The 6000-nt window shown below is 49.9% G+C and overlaps 1 protein-coding gene across 1 annotated transcript in view; it reads right to left on the bottom strand.

Annotated features, from left to right (window-relative positions):
* psat1 (phosphoserine aminotransferase 1) overlaps window positions 1–6000 on the bottom strand; it is a 62615-nt gene that overhangs the window by 9443 nt on the left and 47172 nt on the right. Inside the window, exon 7 of the mRNA XM_072516639.1 lies at window positions 5501–5629. Coding sequence (XP_072372740.1) covers window positions 5501–5629 — 129 coding nt within the window. The remainder of the gene's footprint in view (window positions 1–5500; window positions 5630–6000) is intronic.

The following is a 6000-nucleotide window of genomic DNA, read 5'->3' as shown; positions in this document are numbered from 1 at the left end:
CTTCTTTGCGAATCCCACATCATCCCAATTGGGGCCGTATACACTTAACAGCGCCACTAACCTCCCCTCCAGCGCCCCTGTCACAATCACATATCTACCCCCCTGATCTGCCACCACCTTCTCCACCTGGAAGCGTACCCTTTTGCTGACCATTACCGCTACCCCTCGAGCCCTTCCGTCAAGTCCAGAGTGAAACACCTGACAAACCCAACCCTTTTAAGTCTCACCTGGTCTTTCACCCTCAAGTGAGTCTCCTGCAGCATTGCTACATCGGCTTTCAAATTTTTTAAGACGGGCAAGCACCCTTGACCGGACCTCCTAACCCCCTCACGTTCCACGTGACTATCCTAACTGGGGGTCTCTCACCCCCCCGCCACCCTTCTTATCCACCATCATCATACCACCGGGCCCTGCCCCATGAGCCTGACCCGCCCCTATCCATTATTAACATCGAACCCCTCCCCCCTCTCCCAAAACCCACCCCCCCCCCACATTTCCTCTCGAAAAAACATCTCCCAGCATCAATCCCTCCCCCCCCCCCTCCCCTCCCCCCCTCCTCCCTCTCTCCCCCCCCCTCCCTCTCTCCCCCCCCCCCTCCCTCTCTCCCCCCCCCCTCCTCCCTCTCTCCCCCCCCCTCCCTCCTCCTCTCCCCCCCCCCCCTCCCTCCCCCCCACCCCCCCCCTCCCTCCCTCCCTCTCTCTCTCTCCCCCCCCCCCCCCTCTCTTTCCCCCCCCACCCCCCCCCCCCCCCCCCCCCCCCCCCGCTCGCCTCGTAGGCCCATCGAAACCTGCTAACCAGGCTCCAATGTCCGCAGCCTTCCTCTCACCTCATCTCCGTTCACTAGCCAACTTTAATTAGCTCGCGCGGGTGGCTCCCCCCGCCAAGATATGCCGTCCCCTCCCATCCAGTCCCAGAGAAGAAAAAACAAAAACAATCAAACCCATACAATTGACTAAAATAAGATATAACCGTCGCAACACAGAATGCCAATCAACCCAACCAATAACCTGAACTCTGGAACAATGCAAAGAGAAGTAAATTACAATACACATCAGTAAAAAGAAGTTATGACATTTATACATTTTCCAGCTCCCCAATCACAGTCCACAGTCTCTCTTCCAGCTCCACTCCTCATGTCTGTCCCAAGCCTTCCGCCCTCACGAACGCCTCAAGGTCTCAAAATAAAAGTCTTTGGCATCATACGTCACCCTCAGCTTCGCTGGATATACCATACTAAATCGCAACCTCTTTTTGTGCAATACCGCCTTCACTCGCCCGAACGCCGCTCGTCTTTTTGCCAACTCCACCATCAAGTCCTGATAGATCCGAACTACAGCATCGTCCCACTGCACCTCGCGCTTCTGCTTCGCCCAGCTTAACACCTTCTCCTTCATGCAGTACTTTTGGAAGCAGATAATTACTGCTCTTGGCGGCCCAGTCCAGCTCGTACCGGGAGGAGTTCTCACCCTCCCCCATCGGCTCTGCCAACTTCTTAGCAAAGTACTCTGTTGGCCTTGGGCCCTCTGTCCCTTCGGGCAAGCCCACAATTCTCATATTGTGCCGTCTTGAGCGGTTCGCCAAGTCCTCGAGCTTTGCTCGGAGTCCTCTGTTGACCTCCGCAGCTCGTTCCCCATCGAGGTGAGCTGGTCGATGTGCTGGGACACGGCCTCCTCCAGTTCCTGCATATTCTCGCCCTGCTCTCTCACCTCAGCCGCTGTCTGCCACAGCTACCCTCACCAGGGCGATTGCCTCTTCCACCAATGATTTCAATGCGACCGCTGTCTCCTTCCTCAAAGCCTCACAAACTGCTTTTCTAGCTCCACCGCCACGACCTCTGTCATCTTTTCCACCGTAAGTAGTGCGGCCCCACCATGCGGTCCGGCATCCGCCATCTTGTCAGCACTTTTGCTGGTCCTCTCATTCAACGGCGAACCCGTTTTTTTCCTTCTTCCTAAATGCTTTTTGCATCCTCTAACGACTTGTTATTTTTTTCTTTCTTCAATCCGAAAATAAATAAATAACAATTTTCAAAGAGAATTTCCCAAAAATACTACTTCAGTGGAGAGTGAGGACACAAAGATAATCGCCAACGGTGCAGCAATCTCCTCCCTCACTTCCCGTAGTAACCTTGGGTATATCCATCCTGATGCTTTTCAAAATTTCCAGTACATCCTCCTTCTTAATATCAACCTATTTGAGTCTATTAACCTGGTTCACACTGTTCTCATGGGCAACAAGGTCCCTCTCTCTCGTGTATACTGAAGTAAAGTATTCATTTAGGGCCTCCCCCATCTCTTCAGACTCTAGGCACAAGTTCCCTCCACTCTCCCTGATCGGCCCTACTCTCACTCTAATCATCCTCTTATTTCTCACAAGTGTAGGACGCCTTGGGGTTTTCCCTAATCCTTCCCGCCAGGGCTTTATCATGCCCCCTTCTAGCTCTCTTCCATCCACTGAAGTTCTTTCCTAGCAACCTTGTAACCCTCTAGAGCCGAGTCAGATCTTGCTTCCTCAACCTTACGCAAGCTTCCTTCTTCCTCTTGACTAGAAGCTCCACTTCTCTTGTCATCCAAGGCTCCTTCACCTTACCATTCCTTCCTCGTCTCAATGGGACAAAACTATTCAGCACTCGCAGCAACTGCTGCTTAAACAATCCCCACATTACTGTTGTGCATTTTTCCAAGAACAATTGTTCCCACTTTATGCTCCTCAGCTCCTGTCTAATAGTAGTATAATTTCCCCTCCACCAATTAAATACCTTCCCATACGGTCTGTTCCTATCCCTCTCCATGACTATGGTAAAGGTCAAGGAGTTGTGGTCACTGTCACCGAAATGCTCTCCCACAGAGACATCTGACACCTGGCCTGGTTCGCTGCCGAGCACCAAGTCCAATATGGCCTCCCCCCTAGTCAGCCTATCTACATATTGAGTCAGGAATCCTTCCTGTACACACCTGACAAAATCTGCTCCATCCAAACCATTTGCACTGAGGAGGTTCTAGTCAATATTACGGAAGTTGAAGTCACCCATGACAACAACTCTGTTACTTCTGCACTTTTCCAAAATCTGCCACCCAATCTGTTCCTCTATCTCTCTGCTGCTATTGGGGGGGTCTATAGAAAACTCCCAATAAAGTGACTGCTCCTTTCTTGTTTCGGGCTTCCACCCATACTGACTCAGTAGACAAACCCTCCTCAACTACCTCCTTTTCTGCAGCTGTGGTGCACTCCCTAATTAACAGTGCCACTCCCCTTCCTCTTTTATCTCCCTCCCTATTCTTCTGAAAACATCTAAACCCCGGAACATCTAAAAACCATTACTGCCCCTGTGAAATCCAGATCTCGGTAATGGCCACAACATCGTAGTTCCAAGTACTGATCCATGCTCTAAGTTCATCTCCCTCATTCTTGACACACTGCTTTGAAACAGACACACTTTAACCCATTCCACGGAGTGCAACTTCGCCCTTTCAATGGTCTATCCTTCCTCACAGACTTGCTGCACACTATTTCTGCTTGTTCAACAGCTACCCTGTCCTCTGATCCATAGCTCTGGTTCCCATTCCCCTGCCAAACTAGTTTAAACCCTCCCGAAGAGCTCGAGCAAACCTCCCACCCAGGATATTGGTGCCCCTCCAGTTTAGGTGCAATCCGTCCCTTCATGTACAGGTCCCACCTTCCCCAGAAGATATCCCAATGATCCACATATCTGAAGCCTTCCCTCCTGCACCAGCCCTGTAGCCACGTGTTCAGCTGCACTCGCTCTCTATTCCTTGCCTCACTTGCACGTGGCACCGGTAGCAATTCGGAGATCACCTACTCTGCTTGTCCTGCTGTTTAGCTTCCAACCTAACTCCCTAGAATCACATTTTAGGTCCTCATCCCTTTTCTTAGCTATGTCGTTGGTGCCTATGTGCACCACGACTTCTGGTTGCTCCCCCTCCCCCTTAAGAATCCTGTAGATTCGATCTGAGACATCCATGGCCCTGGCACCCAGGAGGCAACATACCTTCCGGGAGTCTCGATCGCGACCACAGAATCTCCTATCCATTCCCCTAACCATCGAGTCTCCTATTACTATTGCTTCTCTATTCTCCCCCTTCCCTTCTGAGCTACAGAGCCAGACTCAGTGCCAGTGACCTGGCCGCTAGGGTCTTCCCCGGTAGGTCATCCACCCCAACAGCATCCAAAATGGTATACTTGGTTTGAAGGGGCACGGCCACGAGGGATCCCTGCCCGTTCGTTTTCTTTCCCCTGACTGTAACCCAGCTCCTCTGGTCCTGTACCTTGGGTGTGGCTACCTCCCTGTAACTCTTCTCTATTACCCCCTCTGCCTCCCAGATGATCCGAAGTTCATCCAGCTCCAGTTCCCTAACATGGTCTCGGAGGAGCTGGGTGCACTTCCCGTAGGTATAGTCAGCGGGGACACCGGTGGTATCCCTCACCACCCACATCCTACAGGAGGAGCATGCAACTGCCCTAGCCTCCATCCCCTCTTACCTTACAGAATATAGCTGCCCTGTGGACCAACTGGAACTCCGCCCTCCGACTCTGCTTCCAGTCAGCTGCACTCTCTGCAAACTCCCGGCTCCCTTCACGCTCTTTGCGGAAATGAAATGAAAGGAGCACCTTGCTCCCTCCTCACCGAACTCCCTCACAAACTCTCACTATAGCATTCAAATGCACCCAAATTCAGCAAACAGTGCAAACAAAGTCTGCACTGTAGCTGGCTCACCTTTATACTGTGACTCTAGCCTCTGAAAACAGAGTGCAGGGATCCCTCGTGGCCGTTCCCCTTCAAATTAACTAATTAACAAGCCCCAGCTGCAAGTAGCCACAAGTAGAACCTTTGTTTAAAGCGGATTGAAAATGAAATGAAATGAAAATCGCTTATTGTCACGAGTCGGCTTCAATGAAGTTACTGTGAAAAGCCCCTAGTCGCCACATTCCGGCGCCTGTTCGGGGAGGCTGGTACGGGAATCGAACCGTGCTGCTGGCCTGCCTTGGTCTGCTTTAAAAGCCAGCAATTTAGCTCAGTGTACTAAACCAGCCCCTATTCACCTTCTTCTAAACCAAACAGCAACTTTTAAGTTAATTAACTAAATAAAAGAAACACTAGACTTTAGATAAAAATGAACCCTTAATATCCCCGTCACCAAACTCTCACTATAGCACTCAAATGCACCCAAATTCACCCATGGGTGATATTGGATTCGCCACCAACATGCACCCCACCCATTATTCTAGTAAGTGCAATACAGATGTTAACAGGCAGCCTGATGTCACCCATATTACACCCCACAACATATTACAATTACCCCAACCAGTGTGGACCTGGAAATAGCATGTTGGCTACCCCATGTAGAGGTGGCAGAATCCTGAAGAAAAAAAAATAGTAAATCCTATTTTCTGACACACAGCATGGTTTAATTGCCAGATATGAATTAAAGTTATATGTTTCAAAGCATTTCATTAATCAATTAAAAATAAAACAACTTACACATAGAATCCATGGGATCCATCAATTACATCATAAATCAGCTTGGATTTAGCAATACTATTTTGTTCCATCGCTTGAGCACCCCCACACTTCTTAATCCATTGCAAGACCAAACCCATGATGTAAATGCTGAAAGAAAAATAATCTGATCTAGTTATTGTCCTGTACACATCTCAGACACACAGATGGAAGAGCACCAAATTCAAGTTCAGTAAATCAATACTAGCAGATTAATTTACATTGAAATAGCTTAACGTAGATGCCATCATCCTTTTGAGGACATTCAAGTTTGGGCACCATTCTCTGAAATGACCAAACATTGGCACATGCTAGGCACATTGAGCTCCAACCCACTGAAACTATTCTTCAATAAGGGGATCGATCCACACAAAACGTGACTGGGGGCATGATTCTCCGGCCTCGTTACGCTCTCGCTCAAGCAAAACAAGTCCAGTGAATAGTGGGAGGGGCCAAAAACGAGAACCGCGCCAGGTGCCAAA

Source organism: Scyliorhinus torazame, chromosome 9 (genome assembly GCF_047496885.1).
Source record: "Scyliorhinus torazame isolate Kashiwa2021f chromosome 9, sScyTor2.1, whole genome shotgun sequence".
NCBI classification, from domain to species: Eukaryota; Metazoa; Chordata; class Chondrichthyes; order Carcharhiniformes; family Scyliorhinidae; genus Scyliorhinus; species Scyliorhinus torazame.
The sequence above is the reverse complement of the archived record's forward strand: the minus strand, read 5'-3'. Positions and strand labels throughout refer to the sequence as shown.